Source organism: Amphibalanus amphitrite, unplaced genomic scaffold (assembly GCF_019059575.1).
Source record: "Amphibalanus amphitrite isolate SeventyFive unplaced genomic scaffold, NRLGWU_Aamphi_draft 000039F_arrow, whole genome shotgun sequence".
NCBI classification, from domain to species: domain Eukaryota; kingdom Metazoa; phylum Arthropoda; class Thecostraca; order Balanomorpha; family Balanidae; genus Amphibalanus; species Amphibalanus amphitrite.
Window position 1 is genome coordinate 806,369 of NW_024881535.1, and position 25,319 is coordinate 831,687.

The 25,319-nt window shown below is 44.9% G+C and overlaps 1 protein-coding gene and 1 long non-coding RNA gene across 2 annotated transcripts; both read right to left on the bottom strand.

Annotated features, from left to right (window-relative positions):
* Positions 1–2,104: 2,104 nt before the first annotated feature.
* Positions 2,105–21,474, bottom strand: LOC122374135 (stress response protein NST1-like). Its single transcript, XM_043352720.1, has 5 exons — positions 21,243–21,474; positions 15,751–16,043; positions 10,713–12,306; positions 9,857–10,032; positions 2,105–2,885 (listed from the first exon to the last, which is right to left on the bottom strand). The coding sequence occupies exons 3-5, from the start codon at positions 12,138–12,140 to the stop codon at positions 2,657–2,659; spliced, it is 1,833 nt and encodes a 610-aa protein (XP_043208655.1). The 5' UTR covers positions 12,141–12,306; positions 15,751–16,043; positions 21,243–21,474; the 3' UTR covers positions 2,105–2,656.
* A 1,440-nt stretch (positions 21,475–22,914) lies between these two features.
* Positions 22,915–24,759, bottom strand: LOC122374154. Its single transcript, XR_006255164.1, has 2 exons — positions 24,583–24,759; positions 22,915–23,222 (listed from the first exon to the last, which is right to left on the bottom strand). It is a non-coding gene; the product is annotated as an uncharacterized LOC122374154 (long non-coding RNA).
* Between the last annotated feature and the right edge of the window lie 560 nt (positions 24,760–25,319).

Here is a 25,319-nt window from a genome sequence, read left to right on the forward strand (position 1 = left end):
TTGGAGTTTTTGTCCTCTGGAGGCTAAACCGTTGACCTGAGGTCAAATCTGAGACCATTACTCAGAAAGGTCTGTAAAAGGGCTATCGAATGCACTTTTCTGCGGCGCTGTAGCTCTATCGGTTCCCGAGATAGCCGTGGGCAGTTTCCAAAATGTTGAAATAGTCAACATTTTACCTTTGGTGACCTCTGGTGACCTGACCTTTGACCTGACCCAAAAAAATGACCGAAGTGTTTTCGTCCTTATTTTTGACGTTCTTTCGATTGTCGCTTACCGCGTGTCGCTACGTGGCCCAGGAGCCGAGATAGAAGGGGGGTGTTCAAACACCCCCCACACCAGGTCGTGGAAAATCCAGACTGACACTGGGGCGCGGGTTAAAATCGGGTACCAATCTCTGCGTCTCGTAACGGCGAATGAAATTCATGATTACCATTGCGGTTTAATCCATGATTTCCATGGTGTGACCCATGGCAGATGGTAGGTATGTAGTGCTAATAGTTTCTTTCTTTGTTGTCTATTGAAATGTTAACCCGCGCGGGGCTGGGGTCTCCAGCCGAACGCACGGGGCTGGGGGGGGGGGGGTAAATTTTACCCCCCCCCCCCTGCTATCTCCCGAACTAACGGTCCGATTTGGAAAATTCAAACGCCAATCGAAAGCTCTCATCACGAACTACTAAAAACATGTACTTAATTTAAAGTTTGAGGTCAAGGTCAAGGTCAGGTCAAGGGTACAAATTGCAAGTTTCTACAGTATCGGCCTTGCACCGTAGTTGCCGAAGAATGGAGTCATGGACTGAGACTGATCGCCCAAAACGTGTTCTTAGGCTACCAAGACAATATTCGTTGCATACAATATCATTCAGAGGTCAAGGTCAAGGTCAGGTCAGGTCAGGTCAGGTCACCAAAAAACAAAATATAGAAAAAGGCATGTGCGACACATGTTTTATGGGTCATTTTACTCATAGAATTCAATAGGCACACTCAATAAGTGATACGGACCACCTCTGGATGAATTTCAGGTCGAGGTCAGGTCAAGGTCAGGTCAAGTGAGGTCAACTTTTGAAGTTGGTTGTTAAGGCCTAAAAAGGTGTCTATCTGATGCAGTTTTTCACGGCGAATCGAATGGTGCTATTTTTATTTCCGTACGAGGTCTAGAACTTCCAAAAAAGTCATTTTTCAAAAAATTTGTGTGTCGTGACGTCATAAAATTTTGAATAACTCCCACATTTTTGAGCCGATTCTTCTAAAATTTGGAATGTAGGTGCACATAGACCACTTCTCTGACACATATTCCGGTTTTTTCGATAGACTCAAAACTTTGGATTTTATAATGATTTTCCCAAAAAAGTCAGTTTTTTGAAAAAATGTAGGCCAAAATCCAAAATTTTCAAAAAACCGAGATAGCCATTTGATAGACAAAGTAAAATTACGTATAACCTTTTTTGTTACGTCTTGATTCCTTTAAAAATGAAGATGTTAGCGGCGTTTGAACTTTTGCCGTTTTTGAGGCGAAAATGGCGAACATGACGTCACTAAAACGTCAATTTCTCAAAAATTTTCCGACGGATTTCGCTCAAATTTTCAGGGAACGTGTCAAATTGATGTAAGAAAAGGTACTGAAAGTTTGGCGGCGCTGCGCGCCGCCGTTTTTGAGATATCGCAAAAATTCGCGAGGGGGGGTAAAATTTACCCCCCCCAGCCCCGCGCGGGTTAAGCCTGGACTTTTGGATAGTAAGTATTAGCCGTTCACGGCGGCCATCTTGTACAAATTTGGTACAGATTAGGTGCAAATTTGGTGCAGCTTTGGTCAAATTAGGTGCACCTTAAAAGTTATCAGTTTGGGCTGCACAGATACCTATATGTCTCATTTTTCACATTATCAGACATTATTTTTGACTGAAACACTGAAATAAATTCATAGTATGAAGATATTTGTTATGAAAAAGATTAGGTGCAGATTTGGTTAAATTAGGTACAATCGCCAGATAGTTCGTCTGAAAAAGGTTTATATCATACCTATGCACAGTCGACTTTTATCCCCGCAAAGTTTCGATAAGCAAAATCATTTCATTGCAAGCGCTCAGTCATTTTCAAAAACTTGACAGGCAGCGCGGACTCATTTATTGGCATTATTTAACTCCATACTTACACGTGACACTTGATATGGTTATCACTGCACAGTAAAAGCACCATAGATGAGTACATACGGCACAACTATATAATGCATTGTCATAGATCGTCTCTCGAAAACATACTATAAGGCTGATCTAAACCCAGCTACACACAGCACTATCGATCAGTTTATCTCTGTCAGTTTCGGTGATTGCTGGGGTCTCGGGGCTGACCTCACGACTCACATGCTCCAGTCACTGTACAGTGTACATACACCTACAGGTCAAAGGTCAACACTAACGACGGATCCTGTTTCCCAGCGATGGACACGGCAGGGCAGACAATCTGGCGGCCGGATCGGAGGCCCTTCGACTGATACGGATTAATTAGGGCTCGACTTAGAAATTCGAATGGATGCTTACGAGTACGAGACGCCTCACCAATGACAGTATGACCGTCTTCCATGAGTGCTCAACTTTTTAAAGCGGAGGATTCATCGTTCGGCTGCGAAGGCGCCTTTTTTGACATATTGATATTATTAATATTATCCATCCTTCTTTGTGGCAGGTCCGACTTTCTTTACGGCAGGTCCCCCTTTCTTGGAGCTCTTGGCGTCCCTCTGGGTGACCCTGGCATACAGCAGGGTCAGGAGGGCTCGGTCGCTCATGTCCACTGCCTTGTAGAGTCCCAGAACGTTGTTGTTGTGCGGTGACCGCAGCACGTGGCTGAATCGGCAGCTCTCCGGGCTCGAGCAGGTTCCTGTGACATAGTCTCTGAAGAAACAAACGAAAAACTCGCTGTAAAATGATGAAGAATACCCCTGACAAAATTATTCTGACTGCACCGTTTGAAGACACTGGACAGGTTTCTGATGGCTGCATTTGATGATTGGTTGCATTTGGTGATTGGTTAACCGCCCCTCCCCCCCCCCGGAGGTTTTTCGTGAATAGCGGGAAAACTGCGACGTGGTAGCGCCGCGAAATTTGAGATGGCTATTTCCCCATCAATTTTACACATGGGAGCAACTTTCAACCTCCTACCTTTCAAGGTCAGGTCACCAGGTCACTTTGAATGACCCAACCTCAAACCACTTTTTTGCAACTTGAATATCGCAGGATGTCATGAGGTTATTAGTAGCTACAATTTGTTATTAATCTTGGAATTTTGATATCGATTACCTAAGGTCAGGTCAATTTTTTTACCTCCCCATTATAAGTCAATGGGGGAAAAATCAATCCCCTGTTTTTTTCACTTAAACGCGCCGGAATGGCCCAATATAGGGGAAGCCGGGGGAAGCCCGGCATAGTAAGCTCTTTTTCATTTTTATTACATACCATACATGCTGTATAAAATGTTGATATCCTGCTAGCTACCTAAGTTCATTGGCCGTGTTTTCCCAAAAATTCGGTTTTGTGGAATAAGTATAAGGTTGAGAAAATAGAGTTTTAAAAAAGTGTTGATTTTTCTGGGGTAAGCCCGGCATAGGGGTAACGCCGGCCACCTCCCTAGCGCTTTACAACAAGTTGATGAAACCATTATGTGTTTTCCAAATATTAACGGAAAGTGAAATATTAAGGTACTGATTAGCTCTGGACATCTTAGAGTTTATGTCACCACTGGCATTTTAGCTAGCGTCTACTACATATACAATACAGGTCGATGAAAATCGTGATGCAAAATTGACAAAAAATGTGTATTTTAAAATTCCTTAAAATTTATTTTTCTTTTTACCTTAATGCATCATATTGCATGTCATTCGACTCGGCTGATGAAGAAGAACACAACGACTCCATTTTGAAGCTCTAGCTTCATTGTCTGTCGCGTTATCTGCAAAAACGTAGTTTGACCCTAGTTGACCTTAAGTGACATGACTGGCTTTGTCTCTGATAACATGTTTATTTTCGAAATTTATCTTTGATCTAGGTGTAAACCAAACCTGCTCAGTACCTATTATCTCATGGAAAACAGTGGTTTAGTGGCATTGCTCTCGGTTGGGGGTAAGCTTGGCCACTCGCCCGGGGTTACCCCAATGTGCTAATTTTTATTTTAGAACAGCGATATTCGAAAAAATGTCATACTTAAGCCAGCCTGCCTCGTCACCCCTCACTACAAACACTTAAACTGTCCTTACATAACATTCGTATAAATATTAGTACTGTATAGTATAACATTAACAGTGCAAGATATCTCACTTTTTAGCTAAAAACCATTAAAATATCATTTTTGCGCTATAACTTTAACAATATGCAATTTTTGTCAGCCTTAACTTTTTTGCTGTCGTTACCTTAGCTGCCACGCTGAAAGGACAAACAGTTGAGCATTTTATTGTGAATAATTTAGCCGGAAACGGGGTGGCCGGGCTTCCCCCGCGCCCGGGCTTCCCCCGGCTTCCCCTACCTACCTATCATAAATGACTTGAGATATGATCAACCTTGATTATCTTAAGGCCTGCTGTACTATTGGGCAACTGTAAGGTCATGTGACGTCATCAAAGGTCACCAATGGGTTTTTTGGTAATAACTCCTTAGGAACAAGATACAGTCGCGCGGATGGTCTCATTGTGTTCAACTCGTCAAGGCGCATCGAATGATATGCATGATGACCTTGAGGTCACGTACCTATGGTCAACCTTTGACCTTGACCTTTCGAGGTTAACTTATATATGATTCGATGCGGATTGACAAGAGGATCACGATGGTGACATTAGTGTGTTCTTAGCTTCACTACTTCGAAAGTTATTTGAGAAAAACTTTCCTCATATCTAGCGTCACCATTTTGACTTTTGTGATTCCTGTGACGTCATCTTTGACCTGACCTGAAAATGCATTTGTAAAAATTGTAGACCGTGTCCGTGCGTATGTAACCCATGCCCATTACCACTTGTCCCTATCTTGCTTCGTTCTCGCGATCTCGGGGGGGGGGGAGTCAACCGCCCCCTCTAAGTTGTATCTAAGCTGGCACCGACCCTCCTCGGTGCGCGGGTTAATGGCTGATCTGCTCTAATGATGTTATGTTATTTCGTAAAAAGCTCGCCTTTACGTGGTTCGGGACCCGAACAAAATCTCAGAGATCATTTTTCCATTTCAAAATAATCAAGAAAAAGTATGAAAGACGGGCTAAGATACTGAGCTGCTTACATGCTTGTAGCCTGTAGGTAGGGGAGAGTGGGGCACATTCGTGCATGGGGCACATTCGTTTTCAGCAGTTTATGGGAACACGAGTGACTGCACGAGCTCAAGGTAAATTATGGAAATATGTCTATCATTGCCGCCCTTCGTTCACCGTAGAAGACAACACTGTACCTGCTGTCATGCTTGATAAAAACGCAAATTTGTAATATTCGTGAGCTTTCCAAACTTTTCTCATATCATCCATTTTCGTGATCCTGACTCGGAAATGTGGTTCAGCTTTTCAAAATTGGGGGTGAAGAAGCCCACTCTATTCACGGAACTGCTGCAAACTTGTTTGTTGAAAAAGTGTCATTTTTTCAAAAAGAAATTTTGAAATATATTACTAATATCGTTGTGGGGCAGGTTCGTGTACGCACTGCCTGGGGGCACATTCGTGCATATTTTTTTAGTTTTTGCGATTTATGACTTTATCTGTAGTAGGTTTCTCTAATGACGCTCGCCTGACTCAGTCTCGACTGCTTGCGACGTCGTGACGAGCAATTCACGCGAACTTGGCGAGGTCACGGAGGCCGGCAGTTGGCACATTCTTGTTGGCCAGCCCATTCTTTCTACATTTGTTGTGCAATGCATTCTTGTCGAAAGGAATCAAGTGAAATGACCCCCTGCCAATTTCCTTTGGTAAATTTCTGGTAATGCCCGGTAATTTCTCGAATTTTGCCGGGTGAACGGAAGTGCCCCATCTCTTGAACGAATGTGCCCCATAGGTGGGGCAGTTTCGTGCAAATGTTCAGAGTTAATAAAAGTCATTTTTTCTAATGGAAGCAATAATTTTATAGGATAACTTTTAAAGAGGAAAACTATCTGCAATAGTTCCTTTCCATACTACAATCAACAATTTTGCCATTGCACTAACCAAAGAACAGATATATGGGTTTATCCATTTTTTGCACGAATGTGCCCCACTCTCCCCTATATTTATGTATATTCGTATGCAACCTTACGATTTACATGTATCTAGCCCGACGAAAACTCACACGATTTATGTAAGTTTTAAGTTATTAATGTTTATGTTTTTTCGGAGTTGTTCAAGAGGATAAGTACAAATATTACATTTATTCAGATATTTCGGTACTCGTTGTGGTACCTTCATCGGTGAAATGGCGCACAAAGTTTCGGTTCGTAGTTCGACAATCACATACAATACAAAACACGCGACAACGTCATCTAAAAACCTACACTTTAAATATGCCTGAGAAGACCTAATTACCTAAACCTAATTTAGCACCAAGCATGTTACAGGCAATCTACCAACTGTTGGTGACTTCTTTTTTTTATAATAAAACTACAACTGTTGGGGACAAACTTGTAATGTAAGGTTCACAATGGGCGTAATTGTAGGACAAAATATACGAAAAAACGATATGAGAAAAGATGGCGGCCGCTGGGTAAATACTAGAGGTTCTATAAGCTAGCGGTTTGAAGACGACGATACTATGTATGCTGTGGGTCTAGGTTAAGAGAATGTCCCATATGGGGCTCAAACGGACGCCGCCCTCGTCAAGGTTCATAGTGGCCTGTGGCGTTAGCTTGACCTCTATGGCTTCTCGGACCTTGCGCCTCTTCCAGTGACCTTCAGTGGCTAGCGTCTTGGCGGTGAGTGGGTTCAAGTCACCCCTGCAGGTGCTGAAGTGTCTTGCTGTAGCAGACTTGTCCAGCCGTGCGTGCTTGATGTCCGCGACATGTTCTTTGAGTCGGACATCCTTTGGCCTTCCCGATTCGCCGATGTAGACTGAGCCACAGGAACAGGATATCTGGTAGACTACTCCTTTTTTCTTTTCGGGTTTGGGGGCGTCTTTGGCTTTGACTAGGCGGCTTCTTAGGCGGTTCGATGAGTGTGCCACTTGGATTCCAATGGGACGGAGGACTTTAGCTAGTTTTTCACTAACGCCCCTCACGTATGGTAGCTTGACGAATGTTTTTTCTTGCGCGTTATCTTCAGCTTGCTGCCCGATCTGTTTTCTTTTCTTCATCGATTTTTCGATGAAACTTTTTGGGTAGCCATTACTTTGTAGAAGGTCACAGAGGTGCGCCCTCTCTTCGTGCCGGCTTGATGGCTCACTGCAGATGACCTGGGCTCTCGTGTCCAAACATCTTACAATGCCAGCTTTTATGCACGCCGGATGATTGGAGTCGTACTTCAGGTACAGATTAGATGCTGTTGGCTTCGAATACACTGATGTTTTCAGCCTTGCCCTGTCGCGACGAACGAGGACGTCAAGGAACGGGAGCTGCTGGTCTTGTTCCCTCTCTACTGTGAACTGAATGGCTGGGCTGAAGCTGTTCAGCTCCTTGTGAAATTGTTCAAGTGCCTCATTCCCATGTTTCCACAGAATGAATGTGTCGTCGACATACCTTCTCCAGATGACTGGCTGACTGGATGCTGTGCCTAATACCGACTCCTCAAGGTGCTCCATGTAGGCATTAGCGAGGACTACGGACAGGCTCAGACCCATCGGTGCACCTTCGGTCTGTTCGTAGAATGACCCCTGGCATTGGAAGTAGCGGCAGTTCAGGCACGCCAGCATTAGCCTTCGGATTTGTTCTACGCTCAGTCCGGTTCGGTCTTGCAGGCTGTCATCTGCTGTTAGTTTCGAACAAATCACGTTGACTGCATCATCCACCGGCACCTTGGTGAACAATGAGACTACATCGAAACTGATCATTTCTTCTGTTCCGTCTAAGGTAAGATTTCTAATCTCCTCTACAAATGACTTCGAGTTCGGCACGGTGTACTCTGTTTTCCCAAGCACTGGGCTTATGATCTTGGTGAGATGAGCTGCCAAATCATACGCCGGTGACCCTATCATACTGGTGATTGGTCTCAGAGGCACACCATCTTTATGGATTTTTGGTACACCGTAGAGCCTGGGTGGTGAAGAGTGACTAGGCTTCAGTCGTTTTGCTAGTCCTTCAGATATGCTTCCACTCCGGAAGCATATCTGAGCCTGTCCGTAGCCTGTCCGTAGTCCTCGCTAATGCCTGTCCGTAGTCCTCGCTAATGCCTACATGGAGCACCTTGAGGAATCGGTATTAGGCACAGCATCCAGTCAGCCAGTCATCTGGAGAAGGTATGTCGACGACACATTCATTCTGTGGAAACATGGGAATGAGGCACTTGAACAATTTCACAGGGAGCTGAACAGCTTCAGCCCAGCCATTCAGTTCACAGTAGAGAGGGAACAAGACCAGCAGCTCCCGTTCCTTGACGTCCTCGTTCGTCGCGACAGGGCAAGGCTGAAAACATCAGTGTATTCGAAGCCAACAGCATCTAATCTGTACCTGAAGTACGACTCCAATCATCCGGCGTGCATAAAAGCTGGCATTGTAAGATGTTTGGACACGAGAGCCCAGGTCATCTGCAGTGAGCCATCAAGCCGGCACGAAGAGAGGGCGCACCTCTGTGACCTTCTACAAAGTAATGGCTACCCAAAAAGTTTCATCGAAAAATCGATGAAGAAAAGAAAACAGATCGGGCAGCAAGCTGAAGATAACGCGCAAGAAAAAACATTCGTCAAGCTACCATACGTGAGGGGCGTTAGTGAAAAACTAGCTAAAGTCCTCCGTCCCATTGGAATCCAAGTGGCACACTCATCGAACCGCCTAAGAAGCCGCCTAGTCAAAGCCAAAGACGCCCCCAAACCCGAAAAGAAAAAAGGAGTAGTCTACCAGATATCCTGTTCCTGTGGCTCAGTCTACATCGGCGAATCGGGAAGGCCAAAGGATGTCCGACTCAAAGAACATGTCGCGGACATCAAGCACGCACGGCTGGACAAGTCTGCTACAGCAAGACACTTCAGCACCTGCAGGGGTGACTTGAACCCACTCACCGCCAAGACGCTAGCCACTGAAGGTCACTGGAAGAGGCGCAAGGTCCGAGAAGCCATAGAGGTCAAGCTAACGCCACAGGCCACTATGAACCTTGACGAGGGCGGCGTCCGTTTGAGCCCCATATGGGACATTCTCTTAACCTAGACCCACAGCATACATAGTATCGTCGTCTTCAAACCGCTAGCTTATAGAACCTCTAGTATTTACCCAGCGGCCGCCATCTTTTCTCATATCGTTTTTTCGTATATTTTGTCCTACAATTACGCCCATTGTGAACCTTACATTACAAGTTTGTCCCCAACAGTTGTAGTTTTATTATAAAAAAAGAAGTCACCAACAGTTGGTAGATTGCCTGTAACATGCTTGGTGCTAAATTAGGTTTAGGTAATTAGGTCTTCTCAGGCATATTTAAAGTGTAGGTTTTTAGATGACGTTGTCGCGTGTTTTGTATTGTATGTGATTGTCGAACTACGAACCGAAACTTTGTGCGCCATTTCACCGATGAAGGTACCACAACGAGTACCGAAATATCTGAATAAATGTAATATTTGTACTTATCCTCTTGAACAACTCCGAAAAAACATAAACATTAATTACATATAGTCCTGAGGAAAAGTTTTTTAATCATGACACTCAAGTCATATCTCAGTTTTAAGTTGCAGAAAAAATATTTGATGAGGTTTCACGTTACAAAGGCAATAACTGCGCAACCGTAAGTTACTCACCGACAGATGTGCACTCGGATGCAGTCATGAATTCGACAGGATTCGGCCTGATTGGGGCATATCTCGATATGGGAGCGATAGAACTTCTGGTCAGCAAAGCCCTCCTCCGCAAAACGCCGTCGCAGCTCCGCGATAAGCTGCTCCTCGCTCCGGGATATCTCTTCAGTGCACACAACCTGAAACGTGTTCATTTTATGTTCATGTTAGCTATGCTAGTCATCATTGATTGGGAGGTTTAAAATGCAGCAAGGATCTCAACAAAGTCATTGCTTAACAGACTATATGTAGTACTAAGTAGTAAGTACCTGTCCCTAGAAACAGGATAACGTATCATTTAGGGACGAGAGAGCTATCACAATGCCCCTAACTTGAGCCAGGGAAACATACTTGTGCCCTGCACATACACCGGTACGGGCACAAAATGACTGACCCCATCTAGATTATCAGGAGTATGAAAAATAACCTCTTGCTCATATCTGAAGGAATTAAAAAATTAAAGACCAATATATATTCGGGCGTGGCCCTTCCTCAGTGGTACAGTGTTACAATGGAACAAGAGAGACGTATGTCACATACGTCTCTCTTGTTCCATTGTAACACTGTACCACTGAGGAAGGGCCACGCCCGAATATATATTGGTCTTTAATTTTTTAATTCCTTCAGATATGAGCAAGAGGTTATTTTTCATACTCCTGATAATCTTATCAACAATGCTCAACTCAACGTTTCAATACCTGAGACCCCATCTAGTTAAAACCATCGCACACTTCCGTCTACATTGTGCAGTTTACCCATTCTATTCATATTAAAGCAGGACGATATTGACAGTACAGGCATTCAATGTTCACCAACTTACCTTGTTATGTTCGGACTGGAGTGAGTGCTCGTTGCGGCACATGTCTCCAAACTTGCAGATTCCGGCCAGGAACAGTTTGCAGAGGTGCACCTGGCCGCATGCCTCCTTCTTGCAGCCGGCCCAGTACTGTTGACAGAGCGCCGGCAGGGGGGCGGCGGCCTGCCGAACGGACTCCGCAGGGGCCGGCTCACGAGTCGCCACCGGTTCTCCAGCGGTCGGCGCTGCTTCGTTGGAGGGTGGGGTCTGAACCCCGCTGGCCGACCCTGTCTGACCGCTGACTGCCACCGTCTGACTTCTGACTGCCCCTGTCTGACTACTGACCGCCCCTGTCTGACTACTGACAGCCGCTGTGTGACTGCTGGCCGACCCTGTCTGACTGCCGACCGCCCCTGTCTGACTGCTGGCCGCCCCTGTCTGACTACTGACCGCCCCTGTCTGACTACTGACCGCCCCCGTCTGACTGCCGACCGCCCCTGTCTGACTACTGACCGCCCCTGTCTGACTGCTGGCTGATCCTGTGTGACTGGTGACCGGCATTGTCTGACTGCTGACTGCCCCTCTTGTATCCCCACCGACCGCCCCTGCTGTACCCCCTGCGTCTGTTCCCGCCGTCACCCTGTTAGTGTCTTCTTTTACTTGGTTCAGCAATTGAGTCTGATTCCTTTGGATCTCTTCTCTCTGGGCTTGAAGTGCCCTTTCAAATTCTTCTTGCATCCTATTCATAGCCTCTTGGGATGTTTGACGTGCCTTCTCATTGGCTCTGGCCATTCTTGTTACCATTTCTTGCATTTCTTGAATTCTACTTTCAGAGTCTTCTCGTGCTGTTCTCTCTCGTTCTAATTCATGTTGCATCTCCTCTTCTCGTTGTTCCTGCGCTTCTTGTATTTCTTTAATTCTCCTTTCAGAGTCTTCTCGTGCTGTTCTCTCTCTTTCTAATTCATGTTGCATCTCCTCTTCTCGATGTTCCTGCCCTTCTAGTATTTCTTGAATTCTCCTTTCAGAGTCTTCTCGTGCTGTTCTCTCTCTTTCTAATTCATGTCGCATCTCCTCTTCTCGTTGTTCCTGCGCTTCTTGTATGTCTTGAATTCTCCTTTCAGAGGCTTCTCGTGCTGTTCTCTCTCTTTCCAACTCATGTCGCATCTCCTCTTCTCGTTGTTCCTGCGCTTCTTGAATTTCTTGAATTCTCCTTTCAGAGGCTTCTCGTGCAGTTCTCTCTCTTTCTAATTCATGTTGCATCTCCTCTTCTCGCTGTTCCTGCGCTTCTTGTATTTCTTGAATTCTCCTTTCAGAGGCTTCTCGTGCTGTTCTCTCTCTTTCTAATTCATGTTGCATATCCTCGGCTCTGCGTCTAGCACCATACCAATCTCCTGCGATTTGTATGGCTGTGGGAATGAGGTATGCAGCAACGGTAGCGGCTCTGGCTGCCATCGTGTTCCGTCTTGTCCTTGTGGCTGCCCGGAGCCGGCCGATCTTCGCGGTGTGCTACTGACGCTTCTGCCACGCCTAGGTATCTCAGTGCTGATCTGTCCAATGAATGGTGGCTAGGTGTGCTCGACTGACAGCGCCTAATTAATTTGTTTCCATCTGAGGTAACCTGAAAAGGAAACATCACGTTAAAAGGCCGGGGGCAAGTCTTTTGCCATTTCCACGAATGATGATATAATATATATCGATATTAAGCATTCAAATACAAAAACAAATATCAAAAAAATATTTGGAAAGGATAAGTAGATAGGTTTTATGTCTCATGCGAGTCTTTTAAAATTGCTTTTATTGTAATTGTGTAGGTAATAAAATAATAAAACGTTTTATGATCAACTTTATTACGGAGCGAGCGAAGCGAGCGTAGTCTTTCCTTAGATTAACGGATATTTCTGAGTATTGAGCGGCCGGCCGGCCGGCCGGCCGGCCATGCGGACGCTTTTGCGAGGCTTATATCTCAGCAACCACTTGACCGATTTACATGCGGTAATTTTTGTAGGGTAGCTTCATTCCTTCTACCAAGTATTGGACTATTCTCGATGCATGTGGGTGACCCCTTATGCACGTGCCACGTGCAAAACGAAGAGGTGTCAGTTTTGTAATTGTTGCAATATCTCGGTAACTACTTGGCTGATTGCGCTGAAAGTTGGCATGTAGGTAGGCACCCACTAGGCACTGCATATCCATGTGCCAGAGTTGGGGTGCTGCTGCACGTGCGCACGTGCAGGGGTCGTTTCCAGATCTCGAGAACGGCTCGACCGATTGCGCTCAAATTTGGTACACAGTTAGGGACCGGTTAGTAGGGTGCCGTGCACAAGTCAGTCGGGACCCATTTTGCACGTGCGCACGTGCAGGGTGTCGCTTCCAGATCTTGAGAGCGTCTGGGCCGATTGTGCTCAAATTTGGCACATCGCTAGAGACCGGTTAGTAGAGTGCCGTGCACAAGTCAGTTGGAGGCACCCCCTCGCAATTTCGCACGTGCAAGGCCCACACTCTCGCTCGCTCCGTTAGTCGCCCCAAAAGGCGTTATACTGGTTTCAATGAAGTAGAGTTAGACAATACACCCCACGTAATTATTTTAGATCAAGGCCGTTTATTATCGAAAAGTTAGTGATAGGTGAGCTCATTTTCTTATGTTCGCAATATAAAATTGAGTTAAAAGGATGTTTCACATGCGTCTTTTAACCCTATTCCTGGCGGGCTCCGCCGGGACAAGAAACTGGCGGGGGGGGCCGATCGGCCCCCCTTCAGATATCAAAAACTACACATCGCAGCGACAAACGGCAAACGGCGTTTGATAGGTCGTTTAAAGATCTACAACCTTTACATAAAACATTTTCAGGTCAGGTCAATATTGAGGTCACCAGAGGTCATCAACGATAAAATGTTTTGGAATTAGTTACCTATATAACTTTTAAACTAAGAAACATAGAGACATAAAACCAATACATTTTTTGTTGCTCTCGCCAAGGCGATGCGAAATAAGTATGTGATGACCTTCACAGGTCAATTTGAAATTTGACCTGAGGTCAAGGTCAGGTCATTCATCAATGAGGTTGTGGGGTATGGTCATGCTGCATACCAAACGACGCGCCTTGACCAGGCGAGGAGTTTAGTACCACTTACAAGTCTTTAGCACCATCATGTCGTGATTTGTTGACAGAAAAACGAGTTATGACGTCACATGACCTCAGATGACATTTGCCGGCGCCCCTGTCAATTAGCGGCACCAGGATCATCACCGATGAGATAATCTTCCAAATACTGAAAGAATTGGGTGGTTTTGACTCGTTTACACGAAGCAGGAGGCGTTTCAATATTTTCCCATAGGCTTGCAATGTAAAGGTCACGAGTCTGGCCTGACCTCAGGTCAGGTCACAGATATGAAAATTCTGAGATATACAAATTGCACATACTGGTACCCTAAATAAAACCTGAAGAGAAGAAATTGATCGGTCAAAAACTCTAGCTCTGGCGTGATTGCAAACTTTTCTGAGGTGGGGTCACCAAACCGCCTCTGGTGACCTGACCTGACCTGACCCGGCAACTTTTTTTTTGTCAAAATGTGCGCAATGAATGTTAGAAAAAGTCACCGAGTATGAGCTTTCAGTCTTGCGGCGCTTGGCAATGGCACAAGAAAAACCTGAAGGGGGGGCCTTAAAGGCCCCCCGCCAGGAATAGGGTTAACCCGCCCGCGCCCGGGGGGGGGGGGGGGTAATCCCAACCACCGCAGCCCGGGGGGGGCGTTTTTCGCCCCCCCCCCTGTCTAACTCCGTAAATAAGGGAGCTACGGAAACAAAAGCGATACCAAACGAAAGGTCCTTACCAGACGATTCTATGGCACCTAAATTTTTTGCCTCAGGTCAATTTTCAAGATCAGAGGTCAAGGTCAAAGGCAAAAACCGGCACATGTGTAGTGTTCTCAAAGTAAGCCTTCTAGAGGACGGCAGGATGCATCAACCCGGCAAAATTGGGTGTCAAACGAAAGAAGAGAATCTGAGGATTCCGAAAATGTGCCGAAAATCAAAGGTCAAGGTCAAGGTCACGCCCAAAACTGACCTCAAACTTTGCACTTTTTCGTACATCCTGCGTGCTAACTTCCAAAATGTATTGAAATGTTTTGAGGCTTATCAGTTCCCTATTTGTGGTTCATCTTACGATACAAGGCTGCTCAAAGGTCAAGGTCACAGAAGAGTATCCTTGCTACAGGCTATTTCACTGATTGAAGCTAGTAATAATAAATAAGACAATTCTGCCATCCGGAAGCTCTAAATGAAGACTTAGAGGAAAATAGATGCCAGATTCGTGACCAGCGGGTACAAATTCATCATAAACGACCTTTCATGTGTCAAGGTCAACCAAAGGTCATTCGAGGTCACATGAGGTCAACATAAAAGTTGAACTTTTCCTAACAAAATATATATCATTCGACGCGGCTTGACAAGGCAAATGCGATGGTACCACTGCTGTAGCTCTAGGACCATTTTTGTCGAAGTTATTTGCGAAAAACTAAAACCACATTTCGGGGTCGTTGACCTGACCTCTGACCTCAGGTCATCCAAACTATTTTTCTATTTTTTTCTAGGTCAAACGCTACACAACCGTGCTCGTAATTTGTCTTTATCTCTAAAACTCTATTTTTAGCAGCTATTTGAAATTCGCGTCTGTGACGCCGAAGTTTGCCGTGCAGGGATCTAGAAAATCGACCTTATGACGTCATCACGGGGGCTAGGTCCAAATTTTTACTTTAGAAGATGTCAAATTGATGGGAGAAAAGGTACTGAAAGTTTCGCTTTCCTATCCCTAGGCGTTAGGGAGCTATCGCAAATATTCGCCAGGGGGGGGCGAAAAAACGCCCCCCCGGGCCCGCGAGGGTTAATATAATCGCACAGACATATTTATTTTCCCTATTAGTACTTAACCAGGCCAGGCAAAAGACAATTATTTCAGCACTTCTCCAAAATTGTAGCCTTCGTAGCTTGCATCGCTAAGCATATTCATATATAACGCGCTCAGCGTGCGGTCCCGTCCCAGTTTCAAACGTGATCGTTCTTACCTTAGTTTGACTGGTCAGCCGGTTGGGGTTAGCGGTTGGCCCGGTGGAGACGTCTCTCGGTGTCCCTTCCGCCCGGTGAATGTCGTGCCCTCGACCTCCGGTCGGCCAGCAAACCTGCTCTCTGACGCTATCACCGAGCTGATAGCTGCTCCGGCGGTGTCATCTCAAACAGTGTCGGCGCCAGGTGTCGTCCCGGGGTCCCCCGCCGCGCAGATCACTCAGCCAGTGATGTCATATATACGATAGTGGCCGGTTAATGTCCTCCATATCAAGCCTGCGACTGAAGTGCCATGCTGAAAGCATTACAGAGGTAGTTTGTATACGCATAGATCTTACACATTTAAAGACAGCAAGTTATTGAGTAAGGGAGAGCATTGCCGAGGTTGGCTTCAAGCTTGACATGGAAAAGAATAGGGGGTGCTGACATGTCAATTCGATAGTTTTTTTTTCAAAGCCGTTTCGCTAGCATGCCATAATTGACCTCAGGTCAACATTTTGGCCCGCAGAGAGCAAAGACCACCAAGATATCCGGATGTTGCAGAAACAATTTTCCCAATGATAGTTGTAATGAATTTGGCGGCAATAGAATGCCACTAGGGTTACCCGCGTGCTCCGCAACGCGAAGGGGGGATTTTTTGACCCGTGGGTATTGGGTTGGTCTGTGTCGATTTGTAGATATCCATTTCGTTCGATTGCTTTTTGACGGCCAAGCATTTTGTAAGAAAACAAAAGATACATCGCATCGAGGTGCCCGTGTCGTATTATCATGCGTTCTACTTTAGAATGATTCGAAAACTGGCGTGAAGTCTTTTGAGGGCCATCGATGAATTTCGCTAAAAATGACAATGTAATGGTTTGGAACATTTACATTTTTAAGGATACTGTTGCTAATCATGCAAAAATGAAGAGTGAATATTGGACAGAATTGAATGCTCTATCCAATGGTACCATATTCAATTGCCAAAGGTATCAGGTTATGCAGCAAACCCCGTGTGATTAATAAAGTGGCACAAAATTGACAAACACCATTTTCTCCTGTGATTTGCACCACCTTGATTTGGATCAATCAGCTTTTCACAATTTTTAAATGAGAGGCGGTACCTTTCTCTTGCAAATAGGCGTTGATTCAACTCGCTCCATTTAACGGTCACCTAAAAATAAAATTAATTCAAAAATCCCTCAAAAACCGCAATTTTTCAAATAAAAGTGCCCTCTCCGGTGCACGTGGCGCGTGCTATCCTCTGCATTGCACACCATTCAATAGCCCGTTCAATTCTGTACACGATGCTGTTTTCCCCGTGCCGGTCGGACCCCTGGTCACCAAGATATTGCACGTGAACTGGACCCGTGTCGGCCAAAATTAGCCGTTTTCGCCCGATTTCGCACGCCGATTTATACATGTAAAGTCTATGACGCGAATTTGCACTTTTTGAGCACGTGCCACGCGCTCCCTACCAATCCCATCGAGCTGAGACCCCTCAAAGGCACGTCGCGCATCCTTGATCTATAAGTTGTGCAAATTTCACCGGGCTAGGTGCAACGGTCTGGCCTGTAGTCCACGCAAAGCACCACCAAGTCGGGACCTCGGTAACGGACAGACGCACCCTCCTCAAATAGTAATATAGACTAGGGGATCCTGGCTTGCTTCGCGGCGCAAAAGGTTATAAAATGATGAGGCATGAAATTTGGGATCGAATGGTGTTTGTCCGTGTCGATCGGCTTTCTAGAAGCTAAGATAATCGCAAAAAACCTGTTCGACTTGCAAAAGTACTTGGTACTTGCTTGGTACTTGCAAAAGTACTTGGTACTTGCTTGGTATTGGCAAAAGTACTTGGTACTTGCTTGATATCTGGAACATGCAAAAAAAGTACTTGGTACTGGCTTGGTACTTGCAAAGGTACTTGGTACTTGCTTGGTACCGGGTTCGCCGGGTAGGAAAAGTTGCCACTCTACTCCCGACCCCCCCCCCAGTCCCCAGTCCCCCCCCCAGATTTGGTATCGATCGGTGTTTGTCCGGTGTGAATCGGTCGTGAATAAGTCGAGATACGCACGGTGAATTATTTCCATCGGCGCTGATCAGAATCTTTAAAACGGAGGACCCCCACGCTCATTAACTGCACGTCAATCGGCCGTGTTTCACTTTTCCCAGATCTACGTCAAACTTTACGTATTTAAAACTACAGATTCTACAGCCGAATCTTCAAACTGGGGGTACCCTCGCTCATTACAGCGCGTGAATTAAGGCGTCTGTAACGCTAATGCTAAGTGAATGCGTCTGTCACGTCCTATCTCGCAAGCCCCAAGAGAAAAACCTCGCTGCAAAAACTGAGCACTTCAAAAAACCCGCAATCCTACTCAAATAGTATATTAACTAGGGGATCCTGGCTTGCTTCGCGGCGCAAAAGGTTATAAAATGATGAGGCATGAAATTTGGGATCGAATGGTGTTTGTCCCGTGTCGATCGGCTTTCTAGAAGCTAAGATAATCGCAAAAAACCTGTTCGACTTGCAAAAGTACTTGGTACTGGCTTGGTACTTGCAAAAGTACTTGGTACTTGCTTGGTATTGGCAAAAGTACTTGGTACTTGCTTGGTATCTGGAACATGCAAAAAGTACTTGGTACTGGCTTGGTACTTGCAAAGGTACTTGGTACTTGCTTGGTACCGGGTTCGCCGGGTAGGAAAACTTGCCACTCTACTCCCGACCCCCCCCAGTTCCCAGTCCCCCCCCAGATTTGGTATCGATCGGTGTTTGTCCGGTGTGAATCGGTCGTGAATAAGTCGAGATTCGCACGGTGAATTATTTCCATCGGCGCTGATCAGAATCTTTAAAACGGAGGACCCCACGCTCATTAACTGCACGTCAATCGGCCGTGTTTCACTTTTCCCAGATCTACGTCAAACTATACGTATTTAAAACTACGGATTCTACAGCCAAATCTTCAAACTGGGGGTACCCTCGCTCATTACAGCGCGTGAATTAAGGCGTCTGTAACGCTAATGCTAAGTGAATGCGTCTGTCACGTCCTATCTCGCAAGCCCCAAGAGAAAAACCTCGCTGCAAAAACTGAGCACTTCAAAAAACCCGCAATCCTACTCAAATAGTATATTAACTAGGGGATCCTGGCTTGCTTCGCGGCGCAAAAGGTTATAAAATGATGAGGCATGAAATTTGGGATCGAATGGTGTTTGTCCCGTGTCGATCGGCTTTCTAGAAGCTAAGATAATCGCAAAAAACCTGTTCGACTTGCAAAAGTACTTGGTACTGGCTTGGTACTTGCAAAGTACTTGGTACTTGTTTGGTATTGGCAAAAGTACTTGGTACTTGCTTGGTATCAGGAACATGCAAAAAGTACTTGGTACTGGCTTGGTACTTGCAAAGGTACTTGGTACTTGCTTGGTACCGGGTTCGCCGGGTAGGAAAACTTGCCACTCTACTCCCGACCCCCCCCCCCCCCAGTTCCCAGTCCCCCCCCAGATTTGGTATCGATCGGTGTTTGTCCGGTGTGAATCGGTCGTGAATAAGTCGAGATACGCACGGTGAATTATTTCCATCGGCGCTGATCAGAATCTTTAAAACGGAGGACCCCACGCTCATTAACTGCACGTCAATCGGCCGTGTTTCACTTTTCCCAGATCTACGTCAAACTATACGTATTTAAAACTACAGATTCTACAGCCGAATCTTCAAACTGGGGGTACCCTCGCTCATTACAGCGCGTGAATTAAGGCGTCTGTAACGCTAATGCTAAGTGAATGCGTCTGTCACGTCCTATCTCGCAAGCCCCAAGAGAAAAACCTCGCTGCAAAAACTGACCGCTTCAAAAAACCCGCAATCCTACTCAAATAGTATATTAACTAGGGGATCCTGGCTTGCTTCGCGGCGCAAAAGGTTAAAAAATGATGAGGCATGAAATTTGGGATCGAATGGTGTTTGTCCCGTGTCGATCGGCTTTCTAGAAGCTAAGATAATCGCAAAAAACCTGTTCGACTTGCAAAAGTACTTGGTACTTGCAAAAGTACTTGGTACTTGCTTGGTATTGGCAAAAGTACTTGGTACTTGCTTGATATCTGGAACATGCAAAAAAGTACTTGGTACTGGCTTGGTACTTGCAAAGGTACTTGGTACTTGCTTGGTACCGCGTTCGCCGGGTAGGAAAACTTGCCACTCTACTCCCGACCCCCCCCCCCAGTCCCCAGTCCCCCCAGATTTGGTATCGATCGGTGTTTGTCCGGTGTGAATCGGTCGTGAATAAGTCGAGATACGCACGGTGAATTATTTCCATCGGCGCTGATCAGAATCTTTAAAACGGAGGACCCCACGCTCATTAACTGCACGTCAATCGGCCGTGTTTCACTTTTCCCAGATCTACGTCAAACTATACGTATTTAAAACTACAGATTCTACAGCCGAATCTTCAAACTGGGGGTACCCTCGCTCACTACAGCGCGTGAATTAAGGCGTCTGTAACGCTAATGCTAAGTGAATGCGTCTGTCACGTCCTATCTCGCAAGCCCCAAGAGAAAAAGCTCGCTGCAAAAACTGACCACTTAAAAAAACCGCAATCCTACTCAAATAGTATATTAACAAGCGGCTTCGCCGCTCGCTTTGCGTCGCGGAGATTTGGTTTGCGCAAAATTCGCCAGTTCGAAAAGTGAAGGTTTCACGTTAGAGTGACTTCTAGAAGTCTAGATATGCGCAAAAGAGTGTTAAAGTGGTTAATTTGAGGTCGTAAGGGTCATTTGAGGTCACAGGGGTCAAATAAGGTCACCTTGGGTCGTGCAGTGTCAGAAAAGTGGTTTGGGGATCTAAGTTCGCAGACTAAAATTTCGAAAAGGTCGCAGAACAAAGTTGGAACTTAGCTATGGTTCCAAATTTCTAATGAAGCTACTGCATTATATCAGTTTCTTTTTAGCATAATGGGCAGAGATTGTTGAAATGCAGCACATATCAAAGTGAAACACCTGCACATGACCAACATACAATGGTAATCATTAAGCACGCACCTCACGAGATGCCAGATCTGTCTACGATAGCAATGTAGGTTGTAGGTTGTAGGTGTTAGGCTTGTAGGTTGTAGGCTAGTAGGTAAGATTAGGTCAGGTTAGATTATGTTTCAGATCTGGCATCTCGTGAGACGCCTGCTTAATGAATCCCCATGCAATCTTGTATCTACTTAATAGGCAGGTAGCCTACATTGCCATTGCTCAAGTATAATGATGCATACCTATATAAATATTAATATTCACATTTGCCTAATTTTAACAAGGGAAATCCGAGAACATATCATAACTAAATGCAAGAAAACAATCTGAACCCACCAGAAGGCTACTAATGTGAAAGCAGCTACCCTTGGATATCACTTTCTTAGCCTAGGTAGAAGTGAAGGTATAATCAAGAAGGGGAGAAGTTAAGACAAACTGAAACACATGGTTTATGTTAAGTATTACCATTACCTGAGCTTGTTACAAAAAAAGACATGAACAATCCCACCTCAGATTGAGATTCCTTGAACGAAGATGGTCGAAGTCGAATGCATCTCAGTATCTCAGCCTTTAAACAAAAATCATATTGTTGAGTATGAAAAAACGAGAAAAATTGCACATAAACATTTAACTAATTACCCCACAAAATTATACTTCTTTACAATAACTTATAGAGTTCAGTGACAATAACTCACGCAAATTGCGAGACAAACCCGGCGCAGTTGCGTAAAAGCGCGCGAGACACGCCAGACAGCGCTGCCTAGTCTGAGAATGTATTTATTTTTTAAAAAGTATTTGTTGCTAGTTAAGTTCATTGCCGAATGACAAAAACGATTTTGATGTTCAATTTATTTTAATACAAAATTTAATGAATAATATGCAGCACAAAATAATGCCTTCGGTCGATTTATTACAAATTAAGATATCTTACTGCCATGAGTTCGAGAAAAATAAAAAAGTCATTTTTTGTGTAATTCAGATGGGAAAAGGGCATCAAAAAGACAATAACTGTTTATTTTGTTCATTTTGATATCATTCACAAAAATTTTGCCATAAATTCGTCCAAGTTCTCTTATGCCGGCACCAAAAAGGTGATACCTCAAAAGACGCTGTCACTTATTATCCCCATACGCATTTTTTTGCTCATTTTTACGAAACAAAAACTATTCTATAACTTTTTCCAATCAATTTCCATTCTAGCCATACCTTGTTTTGCAATGAATGATGTCTAGGTGTCTTAAACGATCCAAGTGAAGCTGACCTTAGCAGGCACGGAACGACCCCGCAGACTATCGTAAAATATGGGCATCACACGTTATAAAATTGCTAAATTTTGACATTTTTGAAAAGAAAAATCTTTTTTACATCTATTGATATCATTTTTTCATACTTTACTGCAATTGGGAACTTTTACCAGGGGATAGTCTGCCACCACGGAAACACCAAATATGTTCTGCGAGAACTCAGAAAAAGTTTGCGCCCGGTTGCGTTGTGAAGGGAGCCGGGCGGGGAGCGAGCTTGTTGGTGCGGTGATGGCAGTGTTTTAGACGTCAAAAGGCCAAGGCTTATGACTCGTCTCCCATGACTCGCGTGTTATTTTTGTGATTTGTTTGGTACCTTCGTTTGATTTGTGTGAGAATGTGATTTTAAAGGTAGAATAGGTTGTGCTGATATATGTATTATGGGTAATATGTTTATCCAGTACCCATAATTTTCTGATAGCATTTAGGTACTACTCACTAGCTTGGTATGTGTCATTTCTCAGAACAGTGTACATGTAAATTAATCAAGCTGAGCTTTTCAGGTTTATCTCACCTGACTACGTGAAGTTTGCATATCCATTTGGGGCATTGCCCATTTACCTACTACTCACTAGCTTGGTAGTGTTGTTTCTCAGACCAGTGTACGTGTAAATTAATCAAGCTTTTCAGGTTTATCTCACCTGACTACGTTATCAACTTGAACTGCTGTTGCCTGTCAGTTAATTTTTTTTTAAATCATTCACTACTTTGTAGGCACTGCATGCTAATATGGATATGAAATCAAGCTTTTCAGGTTTATCTCACCTGATTACGTTAAGTTTGCATATCCATTGGGGCATTGCCCATTTCCAGCTCCTGCATGCTGTGTAGTCCTTCATTCATATCATACGTGTTGAACCAGATGTTAAAAGAGGGACAAAATTTTCAACATTTGTATTATAAAATACAGGATTAATTGTTAATGCACACACTGTGTGATCACAATTCACAGATCACCTGTTCATAACACATCACAGTTGATGGGCTTCAGGCTGCCGATCAAATACCAGTTATATCTATCAATCTAATACCAGTGAAAGTTTTGCCAACAGCTGTCAGCTGGTGAACCAAAAGTAGCAGGCGGTGCTGGTTCTTGGGAGTAGGTCAGTAGTTTGTACTGCATTCTATTCAGGAGTCCAGGTCTTCATTCAGTAGCCATGGAGACTGGAGAGAGATGACTTAATCTGCTGAAGAAGAAAAATCAGTCAAAATGGGTAGGCAGTTGGGTTTTTATTAAGTGACCCATTGTGAAATGCTCCATCAAGCCTAATAATGCTGACATAGATGGGTAGAGGTACTTTGTTGCACAGAAATCATCTGTTTAGGGAACGTTTGCTCACAGAACAAAAATTGCTTTTCTTTAGTCCAGACTTTTCGCAGAACAAATCTTCCGAGTTCAAGAAAACTTAGAAACGGGCCACTTTTCTGACACTGGGGTCGTGTCAGGTCAGGTCAGGTCACGATAGGTCATGCCAGGTCACAGGGGTAGCTCAGGTAACGATAGGTCACCCCAGGTCACGATAGGTCAGGTCAGGTCACAAAAGGTCACCCCAGGTCACGATAGGTCACCCCAGGTCACGAAAGGTCAGGTCAGGTCACGATAGGTCATGCCAGGTCACAGGGGTTGCTTAGGTCACCCCAGGTCACGATAGGTCACGTCAGGTCACCATGGGTCATGCCAGGTCACGATGGGTCAGGTCAGGTCTCCGGTTAACTCGGATCATGCAAGGTCACAGGGGTCGCTTAGGTCACAATAGGTCACCCCAGGTCACGGGTCACGATGGGTCAGGCCAGGTCACAGGTCACCTTAGGTCATGATAGGTAAATGCAGGTCAAACTGGTCACATTAGGTTAGGGCAGGTCAATTAGGTCACGATGGGCCAGGTCAGGTCACTGGGTTGACCTCAGGTCACGATGGGTATGGCCACGGCACAGAGGTCACCTAGGGTCACGATATGTCAAGTCCAGATCAAGCTGGTCACGTTAGGCACGGTCAGGCCATTTGGGTCATATGAGGTCACGATGGGTCAGGGTAGGTCACAAAGGTTTCATGAGTTGGGCATTGAATCTGGAATGCATCACTTTTTGTTCCATGCCGATCTGACGTTCAGAAGTTGAGATATTGGAGAAACACCGCATAAGTACTTGGTAGGTACTTTGTATAAGTACTTGGTAATTGTCAGAGTACTTTAATTGTCAGAGTACTTGGTACTTGGAACTTGGCAGGGCATAAGATTTGGAATCGATTAGTGTTGGTCCCGTGTAAATCCGACTTTGTGTCCCCGCCCGCTGCTTGCAAACCTAGGCCAGCCTCCAATGACGTCACTCGAGGCCGCTGGACAAACCGCCTATGGAGATTCGTGGCGTTACGCTGTGCAGCAATTGAAAACAAATCAAAGAGTCAATATGCGCTGAAAATAAGCCTTACTCGCTACTTTATCTTTTCAATTCAAGAAAACATAAGCTGCTACCACAGGCCCACACATAAAACCTTGTCCTAACCACCCGTCTAGTACTCGCGCCACTTACTGCTAAGTAGGTACCTACCTAACCATGCTGAGAAATGAATTCAGATTGCATTCGGCTTATTTCAGCACAATTTCTTCGTCTTCGTCTTCGTCTTCGTCTTCGTCTTCGTCTTCGTCTTCGTCTTCGTCTTCGTCTTCGTCTTCGTCTTCGTCTTCGTCTTCGTCTTCGTCTTCGTCTTCGTCTTCGTCTTCGTCTTCGTCTTCGTCTTCGTCTTCGTCTTCGTCTTCGTCTTCGTCTTCGTCTTCGTCTTCGTCTTCGTCTTCGTCTTCGTCTTCGTCTTCGTCTTCGTCTTCGTCTTCGTCTTCGTCTTCGTCGTCGTCGTCTTCGTCTTCGTCTTCGTCTTCGTCTTCGTCTTCGTCTTCGTCTTCGTCTTCGTCTTCGTCTTCGTCTCGGCTCGGCTCGGATTTCTACAATTATATTTATATAAATTTATACGTATATATAGACAATTTTGAGCTTACCCCGAAAAAATGATGCAGGTATCCATTTAAAAGCATTTCAGAAAAATACGCTTCTCAGTTTGTAATGTTTTATAACCAAGCTCAATTTAGCATCATTTTATGATAATATTTTCAAAAATCTTGCCCACATACCTTTCTATATCCACGTGCAACAATATTTGAAAACTTGGGAACACCGGCGCTTGACACTTAAATACTAAAACTGCGACGTTGGAGCCAGTCATCATCGGAGCCAAATATCAACTGTCATAGTAAAAAGAGGACAAACGCCATACTTGAAAGTTAAATAATTAA

What these genes read in the sequence shown, in the direction of transcription:
- LOC122374135 (XM_043352720.1), bottom strand. Translation starts at nt 12,140, where the DNA reads ATGGCAGCCAGAGCCGCTACCGTTGCTGCATACCTCATTCCCACAGCC. An exon ending in TCCAGTCCGAACATAACAAG is followed by an intron (nt 10,033 to 10,712) that starts GTAAGTTGGTGA and finishes AACACGTTTCAG; the next exon opens with GTTGTGTGCACTGAAGAGAT. An exon ending in ATCCGAGTGCACATCTGTCG is followed by an intron (nt 2,886 to 9,856) that starts GTGAGTAACTTA and finishes TTGTTTCTTCAG; the next exon opens with AGACTATGTCACAGGAACCT.